The sequence below is a fragment of the Haliotis cracherodii genome, unplaced genomic scaffold (assembly GCF_022045235.1).
Source record: "Haliotis cracherodii isolate W230 unplaced genomic scaffold, xgHalCrac1.p SCAF_17, whole genome shotgun sequence".
In the NCBI taxonomy this organism is placed as follows: Eukaryota; Metazoa; Mollusca; class Gastropoda; order Lepetellida; family Haliotidae; genus Haliotis; species Haliotis cracherodii.
Window position 1 is genome coordinate 5280647 of NW_027266272.1, and position 24285 is coordinate 5304931.

Below are 24285 nucleotides of genomic sequence, written 5' to 3' on the forward strand. Positions count from 1 at the left end.
TGAAGATCATCACAGGTCCTTCATCATTGTAGACAAGACAAACCAATATATTGTTACACTGACATGACATATGAACATTAATTGTCGACAAAATAAGAGTGTTGTACCCATGTCGAGAGAGAGACAGAGAGAGAGAGAGAGAGAGAGACACACACACAGAGAGAGAGAGAGAGAGAGAGAGAGAGAGAGAGAGAGAGAGAGAGAGAGAGAGAGTCTTGGTTGCCAATCTTCAACCAGTGTCAATGTGAAGCAAGCTGCTCGAGTCATATATTGTTTAAAGGCTGTTGTCGGTCATTCCGTAATTCAGATCGACAACCCACTCAAAACACTGGTCTCAGCCCATGCCGCTTCACTCAGTATATTTGCTCACCCAAGATTTCGCGTTTTATTTTCGTTATGGTAGCAAGGAGATAAATTTAACATTTGAAACCTCACGCTGCGCGTTCGGTTCCAAATTCAGTTTAGCACGGTTGATTCTACATGTAACCTAGTTCTACATTGAAAACACGTTATGTTTATCTCCTATTTACTTCATGTATTTTCTAAATGTACAAATATTTCTTTCTTGGGGAAGCAAAGGAATCGCAGATCAAAATTTACAATATGTAATATTTGAACTATAGTATTTACCTTTGTTCTAAATTTTATTTGATATAAAGAGATTCTGAACTTACACATCACTCGTAGACGATATAAATCATTCATGTTAAATATTTCTCAGGTTCAAACATTGTTATAATAGAAGCATCAAGTGAAAGATAGTGAGAGGATCGTATATCAGGAGACTTTGCTTAAAGGGAGAAACAAATGATAACTTATCCCAACGTGGGTTTCACCGAAGTCTGAGACCTGCATCACTTCGGACTTTCCTCTCACATTAAGCTGACACGCCGTGATATAACTGGAATACTGTTCAAAGCGGCGTTAAACACAGCTCACGCACTCACTACATTTTAACTCATTAATTCACTTTAACGCTGCTTCATCAGTAATACAACAAGACAATATCTCCCCCGAGAAGGAGGCACGGGTGGCCCAGTCGTATAAGGCGCCGCAATTCGCTGTGCACATGCACTCAGGGGGGGCACGTTACCTCACAGACCTGTGAAGATCCGGGGTAGAATAGGTCTTCAGCAACCCATGCTCTTTAACAACAAGCTGGTTCTGTAGCATTCTTTAACAAGAAAGGTGGTTCTGTAGCATTCTTGAACAACAAGCTGGTTCTGTAGCATTCTTGAACAACAAGGTGGTTTGACAGAACATTCCTCATTATCATTACCAAATTTGAAAGGAATTTTTCACCCGTGAAGATCCGGGGTAGAATAGGTCTTCAGCAACCCATGCTTGTTGTAAAAGGCGACTAGGCTTGTCGTAAGAGGCGACTAACGGGATCGGGTGGTCAGGCTCGCTGACTTGGTTGATGCATGTTATTGTATCCCAATTACGTGGATCGATGCTCATGATGCCAATCACTGGAATGTCTGGTCCAGACTCGACTATTTGCAGACCGCCGTCATATAGCTGGAATATTGCTGAGTGCGGCGTTAAACAACAACCAACAAACCAACCAACTAACCAACCAACCAACTTTACCTCAAAACTGATAATACTGGGAAAGAATTCCGTATCTGCTATTAAGTAATCCACTGTACCGAGTTTGTCAAAAGCAGTTTGAATACTTAAATAAATGTATAACATAACTTTTGTGTATAGTGTCATTAGATTGCCGTGGACATGAGAATTCATCAGAATCGGAATAATGACCAACAGGGATATAATCAGATTCGTCATTGATAATATAGTCAGTTCACTCGCCGTTATGGCATTAAAGTCACCAAATAATAGGAACTTGCTTGATTCTCTGTAATCGTAAATTATCTGAAGAGTTCATTTTCAAGAATGTCTACCCTGTTGTCATCTTTGGTGGAGTAGTCACGTGACTTGTCAGAGAATATGTATGCAAAGCCCACATATACTCGTTGAAGGGTACAGCGACTTGTAACTTTAAAGAAGATTCAGTTATCCCAATTGCTGTAGAGTCTCTAGAAGCAAGAAGTATCTACCAACATTGTGCCGTCTCTTGGAATTGCATATGAAGTTATCAAAATGAATGAAATTAGTGTCCATGAGGCGTTGCGCAATAGGGTGATTGTTTCAATAAAACCTGTAATGCAATGTGACATACGAAATTAAATAAAACATCATTAATTTAGACGTAAGCCCACACACATTCCATCAGTATATATATTCTTAAAAGAAAAAGAAACGCAAAGCCAGATTTGTGTAAGGTAGATAGGAAAAGTCCAAGGTGAAGGTCTGCTACCATCAATAACGCGTATGTCCCCCTCTGGAATCGATAGCTGCCCGACATCCCATGGAAGAGACGAGTAAGCGAATCACATTCGGGGAATGGTAGCCCACTCGGCCTGCACTGCAAAAGACAGCTGCTGGAACGTCTGGGGTTGTGGTTGACGTCGGCGTAGCCGTCTATGGAATTTATCGCAAAGGTGCTCTATCGGGTTCACATCCGGGGATCTGGAGGGCCAGGAAAGATCCGTGCTGTATGCGGCCGAGCGTTGTCCTGCTGGAATACACCGTTGCAATTGGCTGCAATTGGGAGGACGTATGGCAGGTGAATTTTGTTAATGTATCGTTGAGCCGTAAAATTGCCCTGGATATAGACCAAACGTCCTGAAATGTTGAGAGATAGCCGTCCACACCATAACGCTACCCCCACCAAACCTGTCCACTTCCTGTACAGTTTCCGGAGTAACGTTCTCTCCGACGTCTGCAGACCCATGCTCTTCCATCCCGTCGACGGAGGAGAAATCTTGATTCGTAGCTCAAACCAGACATCTCTCCATCGCAGTTGAGGCCATACCCTGTGTTCACGACACCAAGGCAGTGGTTGTTGACGATGTTGTCGACTCAATATGACGCATCGATCCGCAGACGTCTTGCTCGTAGACCTGCTGGTCCTGGACGGTTTCGTGAGGTCTGGTCGGGGATTCTGCGCAGTCCGGGTATTTGGCATGCGGGTGAGGTGGCTGTGGTCGTCCTTTCGGATGTAGCGATCTTGGGCTGGGGTGGTTACTCTTGGTCGTCCCGACCTTGGACGATCGCGTGTTACATAGCCTTGTGATGGTGCTACATTGAAAAACCCTGGCTACAGCTGATCGCGATTCCCCTGCCTATGACGTTGTTTCTTTGCACTTCTGTTAATCTTGGCATGTTGTTAAACTGTCACTGTACAATTGACGCAGGTGCCAGGCAATCAAAAACCCTGCACTTTAATACCGTATATAGTACTACTGCACGTGCAGTACGTGCAGCTCCATGACCTTTTTGTTAATGCACTGGGTGCGGGTTTTTTCCGAATCGTACGTGTTTCCCGAATAATGGTTTGCATGTCCTTGTTGTGATCATTTGGATCCGGGAAATGTGTCCTTGACACTATAACACATTAAACCTTTCATTTTGCACCAGGTCCTCTCGGTCCGCTAATTTTGCTTTTATGGCCAAAAATATCCGTATTTTGTTTTAAGAGTATACTTGTGTATCATTTTGTATTTGATGTGGTTAACTTGATATTTTAGAAATTATAGTTGAAATTGATACATTCGGGCAACTGCCATCTTGTTGATCCGAGCTAGGGCAAGACGTGCCAACATGAGGTGTACTCGTACATTGTACCAACATCTGGCAGCTCACCGCCAGAGGTCCTATTTCTGTTCGACCAGTGAAGACGTCGGCCAACTTGACATATGTCATTAGCCCCCCTCATCAATGACATCGCCGTTAATTACAACTTTGTTGTAGGCGGTCTCGTTTTTGTCCCCTGCCTGTTTCATAAATGGGAACAACTGCTGACGAATCCACGTCACTCTCTGAGTAGAACCCTCGGATATTATGTGATCAGTGTCACCCGTTAAGAGACGCTGAGCTATGTCCACAACGGAAAGTTTATCCTCATAGAATGACCGAACTACCGGATTTCGAATGCAAACGAAGTGCTCTGTCAATGGGAAAAGTTTCCGCATTTTTCCAAATTCAGTTTCTTAGATAATAAACGTTCCGACTTTTCTTCCGCGTTATTATGTCGTTACGCGACATAAATATGCATATAAAATATCATTATGAACACACACTGAACAAATGCATAAGTAATTGATAAGTTTATTGATTTCAGTGTGGGTCGGGCCATGCTACGTAGTACATGTCAACCATTAGATCAAACTAAGATAAACTGCTTGTGGTTGAAAATAAATTGCCAGCTGACGACGGGTAGAAATAGCTATGCATAATTCAAGGCCGGTGAAACACGAGAAGGTATCACATTTACCCAGGGCATGTGCACGTTGCCGTGTGACAGGTGTATTGAGTTCTCAACATAACAAAAGACTGAAACATCGCATGACATTGGGCGTGGGACAACGAGCGTTGTTCAGTGTTGTTGGTTTAATCAAGGCAATTCCATACAAGCTTCAAACAACATTCTCGGTGTTTTATCAAAAATCTAGACAAGACTTTGAAACGGACAGTGAAAAGTATGGTATTCGAAAGGTCGTTTTTTGTGGTGCTGATCTGTTTATTGGCCTGCCTTACATTATCGTATGTATTGATAATGAGACCACGAAGTAATGACAACCTAGAAACAACAAGAGAATATGGCGACGTAATGAGGTCAAGATCATATGACGCTGATGGCTTATGTTTACATGGGAGTGTTTGTAAACGAAAGTCTGGTAGCTTGTTTTTTGAATACAGTAGAGAAAAGACTTTCGAAAGACGATTACGACATGCGCCGAAAGACGTGACACGGGCTGTTCCGAACATTGTTCATTTCACGTGGTTCAAAGGGGAAAAGGCTTACTTCCGGTTTCATCAGCTTCTTTCCATAATGGCGGTCCAACGAGCCATGAACCCAGCTGTGTATTTCTGGTATGACTATATGCCTTTTGGGCAAAACTGGGACAGACTTACCAAACTTTCGCAAAACATATATTTCGTCCACAGAAATTATATCAAAACGAACACTCAACAATCTCTCATTGATCTGGAGTCCAATGCCAGATATGAAGCTCTGCTAGAGTTTGGTGGCCTAGCTGTTGAATATGATATCTTCATTATGAAACGTTTGGATCAGTTCTTTGATTTTGAAACAACAATGGGCACTTTCCCATCGAGTGATATCACTAGTGGTATCATTATTGCAAAACCTTGGTCAACCGTTATGAGGAAGTGGTACCTGATTCAGACCGATTCACACGCTTATCATGGAACCCCTTCGGAGACTTTGACCAATCTGGCACTAACTGAAGGAAATGGGATACACCTTGAGACGGGAATGGTCCTACCTGACCATCACAACAGGGCGTATTTGTACAAGGAGGGACTATATTTTGACTGGCGGAAGGACACTTTGTGTGTAAAGCTCTGGATTGAGGATCATGGCAGGGAACACAGCGTAGAGGATATTAAAACATGGAACACGACCGTTGGTGATATATTTCGCTATATCTACTTTGTATAGCGTGTTAATACACCGTCATGAAAATGCGTGCTGTCTTAAAATGGTTTTGCTGGAATTTAATGATACCTCTAAGGGTGATACGTTAGGGTGAGGGGGTATTTGTTCCGCTAAGGCAAAACCAGATTGGTTAAATTAAAACTATGAGGCTAAATATTGTTTCAAGGAAAAGACCTTGTATCAATATATTTTTTGCGGCAGACTGTTTCTTTTTTCCAACGGTCTCAAGCATTATTAATTCTTTTTCAAATCATTTTCTGGAAAAAAACATAAATTCCCAGGCCAGAATATCTAATAGTCGGCCCCTAACTGCCTGTTAATCGGTGCAAGATTGTATTGATCAATGGCAATTTAAAGATTGAGTGTATTTTTATTCTGTTCATTTAGATAGGAATCAACAACCGAAGGCCAAACTATGAACCCACGTAGCACAGTTCATCCTTATAATTATATTACACAACAAAACATTTTTTTTCTCAATAATAGTTTAATGACAAGTATAAGATAGTCAAGCGATAAATCGCAAAGAACAATGAAGAACGAAGCGTGGTTTATTTCACGATAACACATTGTTCTATCATGAAGTCATTCTATTGAGGGAGCCATCATTATTCTTCCCCGCCCTTAAGGTGGGGAAGTATACGGGAGAGGTCAGTTTTATAGCATGTAAGTCGACATGTTGGTTTCTTTGAAATTTCAAGCCACACAGTTACCGAAACGAAACATACAAATCATGTGAAATGTGCGTGAAATGTTGATGTTTATCTTTTCCAGCAATAAGAGATACTTCAAAATCGTCTTGCTATTCTGAGACTTAGTCACTTTTCGTAATCCTGATAACCATGAAATTTGTTCATTTTGTTTTTAAAAGATCTAAAAATGATCCCATTTCGCTTAAGTTAACCGGTCTGTATTTTGTAAGAATAAACTATTGCGCATTGAGCGATTTTCTCCTTTAACTTTAGGATAGTAGTAGTATAGAAGTGATAAATTCACGCACTGACCTTGCATTGCTGTACATCGAATCTTATACAAGCTGTATCACTGAGAGTGAGTGATTATCTCCCTTACCCGAACAGCTCAATTGCGCACTACCTTTGCAACGTATCGTATGTTATTCAGGCAGCCATCAAGAAACGTTCAAGGAAGGAATTTAGGCCAAGCCTGTCATGCGCACTCTATTTTCACACTGCCATTGCAACATATTGTTCAACACGATTAAATAACTGGATTCTATAAAGTATGACTTTGTTCCATAAACAACACATGTAAAACAACGGCTTTGATATGAGATATATTTTATTAGTTGTCTTCATAAACACATGTATGGCGCTTGCTGTGCATAGTTGAGCACAGCATTGTTTTAAATACTTCACTGTATGTAATGTATGGTACATACCGTTTCATGGGGCGGTTTACGTTTCTGCATGGTTTATTGCTTTGACCAAAAAAAATTAACTTCCAGCAGAGATCATACACCCGAAATCAACAGGTTGGTCTGTAGTTTGCAATTATTTTCCAAAAGGATAATACGGATGCGTGATATCTTCAAGATGTTTGGGTTGAACATAGTAACATTCTTCTAAACTAATTTCAAATCTAAGCCGGAAGCAATATCAACACAAACCCAGTTAACCAAACGGAACCATACACAAGAGTGAGTTAGGTAGTTGGGTTTAACGCCGTCTTGAATAGTATTCCGTGTCAGCTTGATGTGGGAGGAAAGTCTGAAGTGATGCAGGTCTTAGACGTTCACCACTTTGGTGAAACCAACGAGCAAGGGTTTTGTGCTGACAACAAAATTGGGGCGAACCGAGATTCAAACACACTGTCACAGGTTTCTGGCATAGCGAATTGCATAGCGAATTGCAGGGCCTTCGGCGACTGGGCCAACCATGCCCCCGTAAACAACTGTAAGAAACTATTATACAACAAAGATGTTTTAGATGAGATATGTATCACAAACTACAAAATACATGCACAATAAACGACAATTAAAAAACACAGGAACATTCAACATTCAAAGGAGGTACATTATAACAATTTTATTTAAAAAACAAGTGTATTATAATGATATGGAAACAATATGAGAATTGAGCAAAACTATGGTAATGTTGTACATACATATACAAGGAATTTGTTTGTAATTGTTGATATGTTAACAGATCTTGGAAGTTGTTTCTGGATAACTGTTGGTAAACTTATTAAGAATCTGCTCCTTTTAACAGAGTGTACCAAATTCTCTATCATGATTGGGGATTATTTGTGATTCTCTTTCTTGGTTGTATTACGTAAGACAGTGCGTAATGTTGTTCATCTTCTGAGACATCACATGTTTCACAGAGACGTTGTTCAAATGGGGTTGGTGTTTTTGTATATCTACAATTGTTTCAATTTTTAGTTTGTGATTACTTAAACGAAGTTTTGACCTATGGCCTTTTGTTTTTACAATATGTAAGATAATTCTCAATATTTATAGATAACGTGACCAAACTGTATGTTCCTAACTTGCTGCTAGATAAATGGGAATCCATTAATGATTGCGTGAATTTTTACATTTGAACTGACGTATATTTAGAGTGGATCCATTACATTTTTTGTGTTTACTATTTTAAAAGTTTGCTTTATTTAACCCAACCAACATTTTGACCAGAAATATTGATATTTGCTGCAAAAGCATGCTTTAGAATGACATTTGTTGTGTTATCTTTATAGGAATTTTTTTTATTGGTACTAATAGTGGGTATATATCAAGTTTTGCCTGACAGGCAAACCCTTGCCTGGGTTTTCTTTGTGCTGACCAATTAAAGACACTATTTCTTTTATTGTGCTTTCCAAAGATAAGTACATTAATAACAACCAATTTGTACTTAACACAAATTCTCTCCTCCCATAGCTTACACTTCCTTCCTCTGCACATAACATTATATTGCGGGGAGCTATTGATGCCCTGCAGCAATCTCTACTTGTTTAAATAGGGGTTAATATAATTCTTAAAGCTTGTGTATATATCAGAAGCCAATGGGTTGGAAAGGTGACCCTGAACTAACATGATTTTGCTCAACGTTTGGTTCTATGACTGACTGCTGAACAATAGTGTCAGTTTTTATTTGTTTATTTGTATTCCCGAGGTCAGTCCCATCTTTAATCACATTTCAACAGTAAAGCATACATGATCAACTGTTCAATGGCCATCCCATAAGCTGGCTCCACAAACGCCATGAGAAGTCGGAGTTGGGTGGGGTGAAAATGGGTGCATATAGCGAAGTAGCATGTATCTTTTTAAATCGACGTTTCACGTTATTACAAAAACTCGAAATTTCGATTTTAGCTAGAAAGAACTCGAAAATTCGAGAAAATAATTGAAATAACGAGAAATTTCAACCTACGAAAAATAAAATTATGCGACTAAAGTGGCACCAACTGGCTATTTCCATTCTTTTACCTATCAGTACTAATTACCCCCGGGACCCGTGAAGATTCCGGGGTAGAATCTGTCTTCAGCAACCCATGCTTGCCGTAAAAGGCGACTATGCTTGTCGTAAAAGGCGACTAACGGGATCGGGTGGTCAGGCTCGCTGACTTGGTTGATGCATGTCATCGGTCCCAATTGCGTGGATCGATGCTCATGATATCAATCACTGGATTGTCTGGTCCAGACTCGATTACTTACAGACCGCCGTCATATAGCTGTAATATTGCTGAGAGCGGCGTTAAACAATTCAATCCAACCAATTACCCCCGGCCTCCCGTTTGCCTATTTTCCATTGCCAATCACCAATCAGTGATAATTGAAGTCCTGGCTTCCAGATGTCCATAACTATCAGCGCTAATTACTGTAAAGTGTTGGCTTCCATTGTCTATGCTAATCACCGATCAGCGCCAATTATCTGTTGGCTTCCCTTGTTAAGTTTCCGCCTTTTGTTGTACATGTACATATATATGCTCTCTGTCTCATAGCATTCATTCACACGATGAATGAGTAAGTATATACTCCGAAACGTTGTGTTTCCTCATAATAAAGAAGTTGACATCCATACATTCTCTTCCTTATGTGTATCACTTCTAAATGCCATTCAAAAACTTAGTAAGTATCCTCTTCCAACGTATGACTCGGTTGGAGATCGAAGCACAGGCGAACCGTTCCCCGGACATGCGCTCTATCCACTGGAGCGCGGATGCGGTCGAATCCGACCTAGAACTGTTGTTTGTTGTTTTAAGCCGCACTCAGCAATATTCCAGCTATGACGGCGGTCTGTAAATAATCGAGTCTGGACCAGACAATCCAGTGACTGACATCGTAAGCATCGATCTACGCAACTGGGATACAATGACATGCATCAACCAAGTCAACGAGTTAGACCTCCCGATCCCGTTAGTCGCCCCTTACAAGCATAGTCGCCATTGACGGCAAGCATGGGTCGCTGAAGACCTGTTCCGTACCGTATGAATAAAGTTTGAACCATATCCGTGACGTATATTTAGTATTCTTTTCCCGTTAATATGCATCAATTTGGTTTCATAAACAAGGATACGATAGGCAAAAATGTCTCACGTTTCGATCCGTTTGTCACCTTTTACAAGCATGGTATGCTGAAGACAAAATCTAACCCAGATCTTCTGGGGGCCAACATGCTTTAAACTAGATAAACCTGAATCCTTGATCAGACAAGCCCACAGTGAAACTATGAGCTTCAATCATCATCAAGAGCTGCTTGCACATACTTCATTCCTCACAGCAAGAAATGATGGGGGCGTGTGTGGGCGTGCAAACATTTGGTTTCTAGCATGAGTGAGTGAGTATGGTTTTAAGCCGCCTTATTCCAGCAATATCACGGCTTGCAACACCAGAAGTACCTTCACATACTGTGCCCATGTGGGTAATCGAACCTCTGTCTTCCGCGTGATGAGCGAACGCATTAACCACGAGGCCGCCTCACCGCCCCTCCTAGCATGAACACACTCGGATATGAGTCAGTCGATGTCACACACTGTATATAGTATAGTTTTATGTTGCTCTTATTCCAGGAGTATCACCAGTGTGACACCAGCAATATTACCAGTGTGACACCAGAAATGTACCCTTTTACAGGACGGACGGAAAATCGAACCCAGGACGAGTGACAAATTTACGAGGATGCCACCCCTTTTTGGTACTCCTCATCATTTAGAGGGTATTCGAGACGTGGTAGTGTGGTACGTGGTGGTAGTGTGGTACGTGGGACGCAAATAAAATCGCATTTGGTCCTCGGGTTCAACACCAAACAAAATTGATGGTGCATGTATAAGCTTCCTTCATAATATTTTTTTTATATTATATTTTCTGTAATTTTACTTCAATAGCATCTTTCTCAATGCTTTTGAGACTGGTGTTAAGTAGTATTTAGAATACATGTGTGAGCAATAGAATGATTTGATGGCATTCATTCAGGAAGGGTGGGGTTCGCACCTAATTTACCCACAACGCGACCACCACACCTCACACTAACCATAGACTTGAAATCCTGTCAGCTCTTATGGCAATGGTCTCATACTTGGGTGTGGAGTAACAATGTCCTGTTCACATCTTTGGAAGTTTGCTTGTTTGTTGCTTAACCCCATCCCAAAATATTCCATCTATATGATGGCTGTGGCCTGTAGATCCAGATCCAGAGACCAGACAAACCAGTGATTGATATTGTCAGTAACGATCCACATGGTCGGTAGGATGACATGTTATCAACCAAGTCACAACCCGATCCATCTGGTCACCTCTTTAACCTGGAATCACCACTGTGTACATCAGATAAAGCTTTCAGCATTTATGTGAAGTCATCAGAATTGTTAAAGGGGAAATTTGGCAGATTATTGTATACCATTTCCTCCTTGTATACTAAGCAACAAAAGAAATGCAAATACCACACATGTTGGATAATGTATGAAGACTTACTAATATTCAAGAGATGTTAGATTGATTCGATGCACAAATGAACATACTGTTATGTTGTGTGAACCGACGCTCATGAACGCATCACATGTGACGTCATAGAACCATGACTTGTGACGCACCATTTATCTCGTGCAGGATATGCGGTATAGTTTGGACATAATATGCAGCATATTGTGATAAGAACAAAGACACTGTTGTAACACCTGACTGATTAATAGTTTTGTCATTTAGCACATTGGAAATAGCTCTTCTTAACGTACATACTTCTCTATATGTTTGTATGGTTCGCGTTTCTTATGGTGGTGAGTATCTATTTGTCATTCACACTGAAGCCTTCTCATGACATGCTGCTCGACTTTCACCGAGTAAAGTTTTAATTAAGACACCATCATACTTCATAATTTCCTCAAATATCCTGAGGTGAGGTGGGGTGAAATTGGGTTTAACGTCGCATCCAAGAGTATTGTACTTCTATAGCGACGTGTGTGTGTGTGTGGCTGCTTGTACTAGTCCAGACTGATGCCGATTTATAGTGCTAGCCCACTGAGATACCATGCCGCAGTTTAACATGAATACCCCACTCAGACACAGTATACTGACTCCGAGCCAACCAGTCCTTGCTTTAGCCCCTTAATGCCGAGCACCAGACAGGGTAACATCAAGTACCATCTTTTAACGTCTCTTGGTATGACGCGTCCGGGGATCGAACCCCAGACTTCCGCTCTCTAGGCGGACGCTCTACCACTAGACCACGGAGGCGGTCAAATATCCTGAGAATAAGACCTATCAATAATAGACTTGTAATAGTGTTCCTAGCATTGATGTTTGTTGTTCACATTTCACTCCGCTACATGATGGTATTCCCACATTCAATGGCAACACACACTGGCATACAACTTGCAAGCTCAAAACAGACTGTGAACACACACAAGCACATTCCATAGACCCAAACTTCGGATGCACAACCATCGTCAAATAAACATTTCTTGTTTGTTTCACTTTATGTTGCAAATCAAACTTTTTTTGCCCGGCAGTTGATTTCATACAAATGTCACAAGTGTTCAATTGTTATTTATTATCCATTTAGTCTAAAAAAATAATAGTTTTGGTTCTCAGGCACCACCCGCATCATCCTAAAGTCTTAATTTCCATTTTAAAAAATATATCATACTTCAACACAATGCACACAAAAAAATGAAAATGGGAACAAAAAGGAAACATGAAATGAACTTTATGATCATGAGGGCAGTGCCTGAGAACAAAGACTATTATTTTTTTAGCCTTAGATCACAGTACATCACATCAAATCTAATCCATGAGTTCCAGTTCTAAAAAACAGTACAGAGCTCTCACGATTTCAACACCCTCAGACAGAGATAATCTAGTGTTGAGTGTCATGAATCAGGTCCACTGACATTGAAAAACACTCGTTGGACATCCGGGTTTTCTTCCATCTTTTCAATGAGCTTCTCCAGGACCTCCTGCTCCTGTGGCTGGGGGGTGACGGTGGTCAGCGGCAGGTAGTCCACCATGAAAGAACGGACGTCTACCTCACCCTCCAGCTTTCCCTTCACAGACATCAAGGTCGTCGGGTCACATATAAACTGAAGCAGAGAGGTTGCTTCAGAGAGTAATCTTTTGAAGATTGGTTTTTAAAGAAATTGATAGTCAAATATTTGTTTTGATTGTTGTTTTATGCCATGGTAGGCAATATTCCAGCTGTATCATGACAGCCTGTAAATAATCAAGTCTGGGTCAGCCAATTCAGTGGTTGATATTATGAGCAACAGCTCATGTCATCAGGGTGGGATGACATGTGACCAAGACACAACAAGTGAGTGAGTGAGTGAGTTGGGTTAAACACCACTTTTAACTGTATTCCAGTTATATCAGGGCGTGTCAGCTTAATGTCAGAGGAAAGCCCGAAGTGATGCAGGTCTCAATACGGTGAAACCCACGAACATGGGTATGCCGCTGACAAAACCTAGAAACATAATAGGGGTGAAACAGGATTCGAACCCACAATCATAGGTTTCTGGCATGCCCAAGGGACGCAACTCTGCACAGCGTATCGCTGCACCTTAGACGACTGGTTACCTCTTATGACAAGCAATAGGAAATCCTACATTCATTGAATTCTTTCTCAATATCCTTCATGTAAATACCAGTATATAAAATTACAAACTTTCAAATGATATTTACCTAAGGATTGCTAAACAAATGAATTTGTGAGGAAAAAAGACACTACTGCCATGAAGATGTGACTGTTACCTGATTCTTAATGCTGCTGTAGGCTAAACAGTATTGGCCATCAATTTATTAAACTGAACTCATGTCATTGGAAAATAATCCTATCCGTGTTTGGAAACTGAAACAGACCATCACTGCCAACTCAGCTTACTTTAAGAAAACTTTCATCCATTTCATCCTTCTCTGTGGTGACATCTTCGGCCCCAGCTTCAATAGCAACATCGACGTACTTGTCCATGTCAACGTTCTCCTCCGAAAGAGTTGCCATGATGATACCCTTCTTGTCAAAAGCATGTCTTGCCATGCCTGATTCGCCAATAGAAGCCCTGAAATTGGTTAGTTTGTTGTTTAACGCCACACTCAGCAATATTACAGCTATATGACGGCGGTCTGTAAATAATCGAGTCTGGACCAGACAATCCAGTGATTGATATCATGAGCATCGATCCACGCAATTGAGATCGATGACATGTATCAACCAAGTCAGCGAGCCTGACCACCCTATCCCGTTAGTAGCCTTTCACGACAAGCATAGTCGCCTTTAACGGCAAGCATGGGTTGCTGAAGGCCTATTCTACCCCGGAATCTTCACGGGTAGAAGCCCTGAAATACCAAGAAGAACATCTCATGAAGATCTGGGGTAGAATGGAATAAAAAGCGACTATGCTTGTCATAGGAGATGACTAATGTGATCGGGTGATCAGGCTGGCTGACTTGGTTGATGCATGTCTTTGTATCCCTATTGAGTGGATCGATGCTCATGATGTCAATCACTGGATTGTCTGGACTGGATTATTTACAGACCACTGTCATATAGCTGGAAAATTGCTGAGTGCGGCGTTAAACAACAAACAAACAAACAAACAAACCTGCTGCAAAGCTATCCTTGAGATACACATTGATATAGTTCTGTGTGATTTTAGTCTGGTACTCAATCCTTGCCTCAATAGTTAAGAATATATACTACTGTGACAGTGAGTGAGTGAGTGAGTATGGTTTTACGCCGCTTTTAGCAATATTCCAGCAATACCATGGCGGGGGACACCAGAAATGGGCTTCACACATTGTACCCATGTCGGGAATCGAACCTGGGTCTTCGGCGTGACGAGCGAACGCTTTAACCACTAGGCTACCCGACCGCCCCCTACTGTGACAGGATGTTAGTGGATGGAGTTACAGTTAGCCTATGTGTATTAATACCTATTGTAAAATATATTTTTGTGAAATACAGCGTTAGAAATTGGCACTAGTCCTGTAGTCCTTGCCAAATAGCCCAATAGCTAAGGTATCATAAGGACCAGTAGAAATTTGCCATTTTTAATGATTTTGCTATACATTATCATTATAAGGACTAGTGGATTATAAATGTTTGTTTCTACCATTGAAATACATACCCAAACCTCTTGATAATATTTTGAAGGTCGTTCTTTGTTTTTGTGGGCTTGGCAGTAAATGCTTCAATGATGAAGAACGTCCCACAAGGACCACGTCCTTCGAAGAAGACCACAGAGGAATTGTCTCGGGCCTTTGCCTGCAAGTAGCAGAAGAATAACTCTGAGAAATCATCAACACAGGCACTGTTGAACCAAAACGTCATCAACGTCCACTTTCAGGTGTTGTATATTTACAAAACATATCATGCATATTTGTCTGTTATCCAAATGAACACAGGATAGAACCTAATCCTATAGCAATCATTCAAATACGAGGAAATATGTAATACAACGTAAACAAATCTCTGTAACACCCCCCTCTGCCCCTACAGTAAAACACACACATTCACAGTAACACCCTAACCAGGTCCCATCCCACACGCACAGTACAACCCCACCTAGACACACAGCAACACTCACAGTAACACCCTAACCAGGTCCCATCCCACACACAGTACAACCCCACCTAGACACACAGCAACGATCCCACACTCACAGTAACACTCACAGTAACACCCTAACCATCCCATCCCACACACACAGTACAGCCCCACCTACACACACAGCAACACTCACAGTAACACCCTAACCAGGTCCCATCCCACACACAGTACAACCCCACCTAGACACACAGCAACACTCCCACACTCACAGTAACACTCACAGTAACACCCTAACCATCCCATCCCACACACAGTAGTACCCCACCTACACACACAGCAACACTCCCAGTCACAGTAACACTCACAGTAACACCCTAACCAGGTCCCATCCCACACACAGTAGTATCCCACCTACACACACAGCAACACTCCCACACTCACAGTAACACTCACAGTAACACCCTAACCATCCCATCCCACACACACAGTACAACCCCACCTACACACACAGCAACACTCCCACACTCACAGTAACACTCACAGTAACACCCTAACCAGGTCCCATCCCACACACAGTAGTACCCCACCTACACACACAGCAACACTCCCACACTCACAGTAACACTCACAGTAACACCCTAACCAGGTCCCATCCCACACACACAGTACAGCCCCACCTATGCACACAGCAACACTCCCACACTCACAGTAACACTCACAGTAACACCCTAACCAGGTCCCATCCCACACACAGTACAACCCCACCTACACACACAGCAACACTCCCACACTCAAAGTAACACTCACAGTAACACCCTAACCAGGTGCCATACCACACACAGTACAACCCCACCTACACACACAGCAACACTCCCAGTCACAGTAACACTCACAGTAACACCCTAACCAGGTCCCATCCCACACACAGTAGTACCCCACCTACACACACAGCAACACTCCCACACTCACAGTAACACTCACAGTAACACCCTAACCATCCCATCCCACACACACAGTACAACCCCACCTACACACACAGCAACACTCCCACACTCACAGTAACACTCACAGTAACACCCTAACCAGGTCCCATCCCACACACAGTAGTACCCCACCTACACACACAGCAACACTCCCACACTCACAGTAACACTCACAGTAACACCCTAACCAGGTCCCATCCCACACACACAGTACAGCCCCACCTATGCACACAGCAACACTCCCACACTCACAGTAACACTCACAGTAACACCCTAACCAGGTCCCATCCCACACACAGTACAACCCCACCTACACACACAGCAACACTCCCACACTCAAAGTAACACTCACAGTAACACCCTAACCAGGTGCCATACCACACACAGTACAACCCCACCTACACACACAGCAACACTCCCAGTCACAGTAACACTCACAGTAACACCCTAACCAGGTCCCATCTCACACACACAGTAGTACCCCACCTACACACACAGTAACACTCCCACACTCACAGTAACACTCACAGTAACACCCTAACCAGGTCCCATCCCACACACAGTAGTACCCCACCTACACACACAGTAACACTCCCACAGTCACAGTAACACCCTAACCAGGTCCCATGCCACACACTGTACAACCCCACCTACACACAACTACTTACAGCTGCTGCCAATGCAGCATCAATGGTAGCAGAAGGAACATTCTTCATCTTGGCATCAGCTATGATCCTGGCTAATGTGGCATTTTGTTTGGGGTTCGACACACCAGTAGCTGGAAAAATTAAGGATGTCTTTATTAAGGGTATTTAGCTTTTTTAAGCTATTTCTAAAATCTTAAAAATCACACTGTCAAAATGAAACAAAACAGGAAGTGAGAGAGTCAAAGGGCCAGCTTTCAAAAGGATTTGAACAGTATTCCAGTTTACCACTACAAGCTACAAGCATGGCTATGATGCTGACAAACCTTGAAGCATCATCAACATTATCAGGGTTAAGTTTGTCCTTAGAAAGAATTGCTAAAACTTATCATAATCCTGACCATGCCAAGATATGACTGTAATACTGTTAAAAGCGGCGTTAAACCCAACTCACCCTCTCACTCATAAGCCTGACAAGTACAGTTTGAAATGGTATGACGCGGCCGGGGATCGAACCCTGAACCTTCAGCTCTCCGGGCGGACGCTCTTCCACTAAACCAGAGTAAGATAAGAGCACATACAAGTATTGTGATACCTATCAGATCATGAGCAAGCTATCCTGATATATCTCAGATCGCACAGTTGCTGCATCATGCCAGCCCCCGTATCTCAGTGGGCAAGCACCATAAAATCGGCATCAGTCCAGACTAGTATAAGCTACATAAGTGCAGTAATCTTGAACGAGACGTCAAACCCCATTTCACATGCTGTACTAGACAGTAACAGCCTCCTGTGTGTCACACGACCTTCAAACTCCAAGCAGTGATATCCCGGTCGCGGAGCTCTCTATACCATCGCTGCCACAAGTCAAAACTCCCCACTGTGATACGTGACCACAACAATGCTTGGAGTTGAACTCGCAGCCGACTGACCGTTATGTTTACAAACAAGCGATGACTGCCGTGATGCCGAATACTCTTATGCTAACTAAATTGTTTTCTGTGTTTGTCAATTTGAATTTCTATTTCATTTCAACTATCATGGTATAGTAAGAATGTAAGGAGGAATTTGAGTGATTTTCCATTCGTCTGCAATCTCAAACCAATCTGATCAAACAAACAAAATGTTAAACTCATCTGTGAAATATGATCAGTCGTAAACCTTTTTAAAAAATAACAGTATTGGCATTCCATTAGACATAAACAAAAGGATAAACATTACTACATTTGGAGTTAGAAGGCAAATTTTAAAATTCTTGTAATGGCCACGCCCATACTGGTGGAAGCACTGTTACCGAGTGTGTAACGAAGGTGTCACACGCTGGGAAGGAGTGAGTGAGTGAGTGAGTGAGTGAGTGAGTTGGGTTTAACGCCACTTTTAACAATATTCCAGTTATATCTCGATTTGTCAGCTTAATGTGGGAGGAAAGCCCGAAGTGATGCAGGTCTCAGACGTTTACCACTTCGGTGAAACCCACGAGCACAGGAATGGTGCTGACAGACCTAGGAACATAATCGGGGCGAACCGGGATTCGAACCCACAATCATAGATTTCTGGCATGCCCAAGGGAAGCAAATCTGCACAGCGAGACGACTGGGCCACCCGTGCCCCCTCGCTGGGAAGGAGCTTGCTTCATACTCAACATAAGGGAGACAACCCATGATGAATTAGGAAACTTTAAGAGTTAGAGATTTACACACTAAACTGGGATTGGAGAGTTTTTGCCCTATTTGCCTTAATAAGTGGCCCAAATGCTTAGAAAATTGACAGGGATGGGCTGGTGTTAAATCACACACACAAGTTAAATTTGAGATTGACTGACAGTTATGATAGAAAACAGACATAGTTCAATGTTGATGAAACTAAAATGTTTTTTGATAATGATACCTGACACTAATTATTAAAATACCATGTTACTCAATTTTCTGTACAAATCTCTGTGAGTGAGTGAGTGAGTGAGTTTGGTTTAACGCTGCTTTTAACATTATTCCAGTTATATCACGGCGTGTCAACCTAATGCAGGAGGAAAGCCCGAGGTGATGCAGGTCTAAGACGTTTACCACTTCGGTGAAACCCACGAGCACGTGTATGGTGCTGACAAACCTAGAAACATAATCGGGGCGAACCGGGATTTGAAACCCACGATCATAGGTTTCTGGCATGCCCAAGGGACGCAACTCTGCACAGCGAATCGCGGCGCCTCGGACGACTGGGCCACCCATGCCCCCACAAATCTCTGTGATACACACAATAACAAACGCCTGTCGTCAATTTCATTTACATTTTGGGTATTAGTAGTGGGTATTTACAAAGATCTATAACAGATTTGTCTATAAATTGTACTTTTCTTGATTTACTCTTTAAGAAAGGAAACGTTTACAATCCAACAGTGTGGATTTGGTTTATTTAATTCTTGACTCTTCTGTACAATATGTCCTGAAGATATTTCTCAATTTTTGTACAGGTATAGCAGAATATCACCTTAAAGTTTGCAAAATCACTGCCAAGTCACCACACTTGATCAGCCAATCCCTTGAGTGGCCTCTGACAACAAACATAGGTAGCTTGAGATCAATTCAAACTAATTTGTTTGTTGTTTAATGCCTCACTTAGCAATATTCCAGCTATATGACAAAATAATAGAGTCGGGACCAGACAATCCAGTGATTGACATCATGAACATCGATCCACGCAAGAGGAATTCGGTGACATGCATCAACCAAGTCAGTGAGCCTGACCACTGATCCCTTTAGTTGCCTCTTATGACAAACATAGCTGCCTTTTACTGAAAGCATGGGTTATCGAATATGTACTCTAACCTCGGATATAATATTGGTAACAGATCGCAATGAGAAAAAACACACTTTAAACAAACCTTGTACAACTGCCCTTATCTGATTGGCAAATTGTGAAAACACTTTGTTTCGTTCCGAGTCTTTGGCTGTTTTCGTTCGTTTTATGTTCTGCCATTTGCTGTGTCCCGCCATACATCTCTTTGGCACCGAGATGAGGATGGCCTGACTTGTGGCGCCGCCCCAGTTCCTGCATAATCGGTGGATGTTGAAGGGGCGTCTACACGAGCTGTTCGGACAGCTGGAATAATCCCGTCTTCGCCATATTGAACAGATCAATGCTGGCAACAGCTTACTACTTGATTTGACGTCTGTGAGATTGAGAAGGATTTTTCTTGTGAAGTTTGAATAGGCTGCAGCCATGATGATTAAGTAAACAGTGAATGCACTTTCTTAAAGGGCTGATTCTGTGGCCATTATAGGCTTGCTCCTGGCTGCTGTACCTGAAAATAGGAAAATTAACAGTCAAAATTTCACACAGGTTATTGTCTGCAGGGTTTTACCTTGACTTACAAAAGTTGGGGTCCAGGGAACCCAAATAATTAATTTTAAGGGTCCCTGCAGGCAATATGAGGGTCCTGTTAAGTCATGAAATTGTGTAGCGTACCAGTTTAGATAATTACTTTCGAGTCTGGAATGAATCAATGATGAGAGGTAATTATTTCAAGGATATAAAGTATTTGTAGCAATATTTTGAATACTGTGTGATCTGTACTGTATTTAATATACTTAACATTATTGTTAAATTATTTTGGTTTTCATGTCACCATGTTGTATTATATTAGACTGCAACCCCATCTATGCGCTCTGTAAGAAAACTGCTTTACATTCTTTAAACTGTATCATGGGCAGGTGGTCCCATTACGCTAATAAACATTAACAACAGTGTTCATGACAGATGGATGAATTATCAGAAAGCCATATCTGTTCTTGTTACGTTGTAGGTACAGTGAACATCATTGTGCGTCCCTTGGGATGCAGTATATTCTTTTTCTGAGTCCATTCTCTACATTTGTCTGTCACGTAAAACCCTGTGTCTGTTGTAGTTAACAATAGTTTTATCACAGCAGACTGCGTACAGTCTGCGTATGAGAAGTGGACAAAGACTCGGTCAGACAAGTCAGTGGTTCAGTGAGTCACGTTGTTAACTAACAGATTATCAACTAAATCACACAAAGTGTTTGCTGGAATTGAGCTTGACCTGCTCAGAAGCCGATATCTGGCCCGAAAGTCTGCGGCAAATTTCAGCCAAAATTCCCAACTTGGAAGTTACATTTTTCCTCATTCATGTTAATCATGTTGATAAAACTTAAAACTATTCTGGCTTTGTAGAAGTGCCTTGTATTTCGCTGAAAACAGGACCAATAAAAAGGAACAGCCATTATTTATTAGATACTATGTTGTTAACATCTGAAATTATGAAATACTGGCTTTAAAAATTCCATAAATGTTATACAAAATAACAGGAATGGGTATTTGAGGTTTAGTGTATCAATATTTTGCGATGCACAAGGCCATATTGCAATACGTATCACAATATACTGTATGATTTTAAATCCTGAATTCATTTGGCACGAACATACAATGATACTTAATAAACACAGGATAAAAATCACTATTTGAAATCACCCGATATATCGAGCATGATAAAATGATATTGCGGTTCATACCATGGAAAGAAAGAACCTCAATTTAACGATAGAGCAATAATACGGCACACCCTTACAATTTATTTTTTTCCAAATTGGTCTGCCAAGGGCAATTAGATTGAAATCTTTCATATATATCCCCGTGTTTGGCAAAATGGCACACAAACATACAAGTTACCAACATTTGTAACATTAGACCACTTTCAAAAATGGCATTGTGTTTACAACATTTTGATTTATTAATGCGTTTATTATTTATAACCACAGGAGCATGTAAATAATAATAACAAACTCGCAGATTTGTGTTTAATATTATTAGTTACATGGTCCTGTGTTTATAACATACGGACTAGCTGTCACGTGAATAATGGACGTCAGTTGAAAACATGATTTTTGGTTGAATTTGTAACGGTAGTTTACAAAACTTTGGCTACGTGAGAGCAATGGTAAATTCAAACGCTAGTTTTATCCCCCGAATATTGACAACCAGAATATTTCGACGTGTAAAGATGTGTCGCCGTAAAGATGAAGTTTTAGATCAATAATAATGAATATTCACAATGCATTATGAATTTTAACAAAATAAAATATTATGCTTGGACGCACCAGATATAATAACAATACAATCGTTGTTTTGAAAGTGCACATTGACCGGCCCATGTACGTTCGGAAGTCAAAGCGTGTTTCAATTTCTTGCCTTCAGATCGGAGACTTCCATTGCGATATCAGGGTTATTTCCCTTGCAGGAAATTACTAAAACTGAAAAAAGCTGTAATAAAATACTTCCCTCGCGATGGGTTTTCCTGACACTAGGTCACTTGCTCATCCGAGTCTTGAATGAGTGAGAGAGTGAGTATGGTTTTACGCCGCTTTTAGCAATATTCCAGCAAGATCACGGTTGGGACACAAGAAATGGGCTTCACAGAGTCTTGAATGAAGGACATTAGGGCACGTCATTCATTATTTAGAGAACCAGAGAACATACCATCCAGCTACGAGGAATTATGTATTGTATGCCTGTCCCGAGTGAAAGGTGTTAATCCCGAGTCTTTGGTGAGGGACTTACAGCACTCTCCAAGAGGTACAGATAATCTTTCATTCCGAGTTTCTAGCAGGTTATTCTATATATTACTCAATTAGGAGATAAACCTACTGTGTTTTGAAATTTGATGAAGACCCACTGTAGAGTAGATACCTCTTTATTTTAATTTTGAACATGCGTTTTTACGCGTGACATTTTAAGAAAGAAAGAGAAGAAAAACGTATGAAATCCCAACCCTACAGATAAACCTCACTCACCGCCGTCTTATGTTAAGGTGACGTCATGTTATCAATTTATAATTAAATTTTCGTTGTGTTCATGGACATTCCTGCATTCTGATTAGCTGAATTGGTCACGTGTTATTGCATTCATTTCCCAAAAAATGTAAAAAATTAAGCCACGCCCACCGCTGCGCACTACTTTTATTACTGCGGAATGTCGGGGAATCCCAATATTACAGTCGAGGGAATTCCCTTTCTGCTCACGTGTATCGTCATGCACAGGACATTTAGCGACTTTCATGCATATTCATTGTCCAAACTACCCTTTGAAACCGAAGGCCGAGAATGAATGAAACAGCAAACGTGCAGGCTCGCTCGCCAGTTTTTTTTCCCGCTCGCCTCGGTTCAACTTTCATGTCTTCGCGTTTCATTTCTAACTAGCATTTCTCCAACTGTTTTACCGTAATCAGAGAAGTAATGTTTGAATCACGCAGTAAATGACCATGTTATTTGAAACAGCCGCCTTCTCTCGGACATATTTCTTCCGGTTCGTTACAGTCTGACTGTTGCAAGTCTTTTCGCCTCTTGCCTTAATTGACAGGTCAAATGAACATTGTTTTAATCCCACTCTCCGTTGATTGGCTACTGACTGTGTAGGCGTGTCAAGTTATGTGCATAAATTAAACTATCACCTGATTCATGTCACGCCACTGTATGTATTCCTACACCTGGAATGTTCATCAATGCCGTCATTTTTGTCTGTTTTGATATATGCAACTGTTTTGGGTTAAACTATTGTAGATGAAACATGTTTTACGTTGTCGAATTTAATTATAAGCATTGACTGTGTATTTGACTCAATTTCGGTTCATTGAGGTATGAATCGAAAAACCGATGTGCAAACTTTTGTAAGAATCCGCTACGCACATCGGTTTTTCGATTCATACCTCAATGAACCGAAAAAAATACACAGTTAAGTGAAGTCAAGAACAATTGATGACGTCATATCGTATTTTTCACAACGAAGCACTGTGACGTCATGTGGCATCAGTTGACCAATCGGCTTTGATAATAGCTAAAATTCGCTAGTGACAATATCGGAAAGTTATCACACACGATCATTGTAAGTTCACTTGCCTAATATTCCCCAAGAACAATGCTATAGTCAATATTATAGCTAAATTGGATAGAATTATCATTAAACCGCCCGCACGTTATCAGAAATGAGCAGGCCACTGTAACTTGATAATGCCCTCATATTGCTTGACCACGGGCCATTAAAAAGCCCGTTGTTAGGTGACGTCATAGAGTAGAGAAAATTACGTCACGTATTATAGTGACGTCATCTTGTTTGTTCTATGACGTTTCC

General features: G+C 41.3%; 1 protein-coding gene across 1 annotated transcript; it reads right to left on the bottom strand.

The window, feature by feature from the left end:
* Nucleotides 1-12527: 12527 nt before the first annotated feature.
* On the bottom strand, nucleotides 12528-22332 carry LOC139464269 (probable transcriptional regulatory protein YrbC). The gene is made up of 6 exons (XM_071245792.1): nucleotides 22260-22332; nucleotides 20028-20447; nucleotides 17177-17286; nucleotides 15104-15240; nucleotides 13861-14035; nucleotides 12528-13063 (listed from the first exon to the last, which is right to left on the bottom strand). Exons 2-6 carry the CDS (start codon nucleotides 20365-20367, stop codon nucleotides 12854-12856), a joined length of 972 nt encoding a protein of 323 aa, XP_071101893.1. The 5' UTR covers nucleotides 20368-20447; nucleotides 22260-22332; the 3' UTR covers nucleotides 12528-12853.
* Nucleotides 22333-24285: the final 1953 nt, after the last annotated feature.

Coding starts and splice junctions, on each gene's coding strand:
- LOC139464269 (XM_071245792.1), bottom strand. CDS start 20,367: ATGGCTGCAGCCTATTCAAACTTCACAAGAAAAATCCTTCTCAATCTC. Junction 15,241..17,176: donor ATGCTGCATTGGCAGCAGCT/GTAAGTAGTTGT, acceptor TGCTACTTGCAG/GCAAAGGCCCGAGACAATTC. Junction 13,064..13,860: donor TGGATGAAAGTTTTCTTAAA/GTAAGCTGAGTT, acceptor TCTCTGCTTCAG/TTTATATGTGACCCGACGAC.